General features: G+C 37.1%; 1 protein-coding gene across 1 annotated transcript in view; it reads left to right on the forward strand.

Annotated features, from left to right (window-relative positions):
- The first annotated feature begins 138 nt into the window (after positions 1–138).
- LOC106875716 (putative glutathione-specific gamma-glutamylcyclotransferase 2) overlaps positions 139–1,935 on the forward strand; it is an 8,262-nt gene continuing 6,465 nt past the window's right edge. The window contains exon 1 of the mRNA XM_014923964.2: positions 139–650. Coding sequence (XP_014779450.1) covers positions 492–650 — 159 coding nt within the window. The 5' untranslated portion in view covers positions 139–491. The remainder of the gene's footprint in view (positions 651–1,935) is intronic.

Raw genomic sequence — 1,935 nt, forward strand, 5'->3', positions numbered from 1 at the left:
TATATTTTATTACTTACCGACTGTTAACTGGTCAGACAAGAAAAGTAGACTATTGAGGAACGAAATACAAATACCGCCCACAAGAAATATTCATTGGCTGCCTTATAAAAAGGAGGAGCCAATAAGTGTTGATAAAAATACTTTGACATGCTTGATGCTACAAGTTGTTTAAGGACTCACTCGAAGAGAGACGAAATATTTAGCAAGTCTGCGGATACTTCGTTTAGAACGGATCAAACGATTAACTGACTTAAAAGAAAACTTTCTATCGTTAAACGATAAATAACTAATATCCTAAGCGAACTATTTTTCTATCTATCTATCTATCTATCTATCTATCTATCTATCTATCTACCTCTTTCTCTTTCTATATACATAGATATAAATATATCTGTCTATATATAGATAGATATTATTAACTTATATTGTAAACAAAACAGCTGAGTTTTACGGAGATTATTGTAATCTTTCGTGAAACGAACCGACCAGCGATGATAATCGAAAAGAAAGATCCATTATGGGTGTTTGGGTATGGTTCCCTAACGTGGAAACCAAACATCTGCTACAGAAAGAAGTTAATTGGTTACATAAAAGGGTTCAAGCGCACATTTTGGCAGGGCAACATGTACCAGCGCGGCACAAAAGACAAGGTAAGAGTTATTTATTTATCTTTGTACGTACAGTTTCAACTTATAAAATCAGTGCTTGAATCATTTTCTTCTGCGAATACTCGCTAATTCTATAACAGGAGACAAGACACAATGCCGATATTTAAACTGATACTAGCGGGGAATTTTAAAAGCGAAACATAGAGGGGTCAGATACAAACATGAAACTATCTTTAATCTAAGCATATAGCATTTAGTCTGCGCTTCCAGCGTACCAACCAAAACATCAGGACGTACAAGCATTTGATGGCATATAAGACACACTTGTTTTCATTTTCTTCAAAAGAAAAAGAAATATCTTAGAACATCATTCCGGATCTTGTATGCGAAACTGACCGTCCCATAAACTTTAATGCAGTAGAAACTTTTTTTTTTTTTTCCTGAATAGCGTTGCTGAAATTGCAGTGCGTCTATTATGCTTGTGCATCATTTATGCTAGCAAATGCAATAAACAAAAACTACAGGGTCTCCTTTACCTTTTTATTTATTTATTTATTTATTTAATCGTCTCTCAATATACATTTCTGTAATATTAACTATGAGAAGTATTGGACAGAGGCAGCTTTGCTTAGAGTATTTGCGTGGATGAATGGATGAATGGATGGATGGACAAATGGGCGGATGAACGATGGACGGAATGGATGAACGATTATGGATGTTCATGTTTTTAAGTGTGTACATGCTTATCGTTGCTCTTATAACAAGCAGTCGCTTTCAGCCGCATGTCCATGTTGATAGCTCAAACGAGTTTGCAGCAGCAACTACTAATGTATGCTAACATTAGTGTGTACGTGTGTACCTACGCATGCATACTTAAAGTGGTTTTATTATATTCATTTCGTTTTCACTTTGTTCTTCATTGATCCAGACAGATTTAATCAGCATGACATTAGCTATTATCTCACATTTTACCAGTTTTCACTTGCTTACATTTATTCCGATTTTTTTAAAACTCATCTCCACCCAAATTATTCTCTCACGATGACACAATTACGCAATTACGTGTGTGTGTGTGTGTGTGTGTGTGTGTGGAAAACAGTACGCCTGGAGGCGCAGGTATGGCTGTGTGGTTAAGAAGATCGCTTGCAACCACGTGGTTTTGAGTTCAGTCCCATTGCATGGCACCTCGGGCAAGTGTCTTTTGCTGTAGCCTCCCCCCACCCACCCCAAGCCGACCAATGCTTCATAAGTGAATTTGGTAGACGGAAACTGTGTGGAAGCCCGTCGTATATGTATGTGTGTATCTTTGTGTTTGTCCGACTCCCAA

This window comes from Octopus bimaculoides, chromosome 6, assembly GCF_001194135.2.
Source record: "Octopus bimaculoides isolate UCB-OBI-ISO-001 chromosome 6, ASM119413v2, whole genome shotgun sequence".
Classification (NCBI taxonomy): Eukaryota; Metazoa; Mollusca; class Cephalopoda; order Octopoda; family Octopodidae; genus Octopus; species Octopus bimaculoides.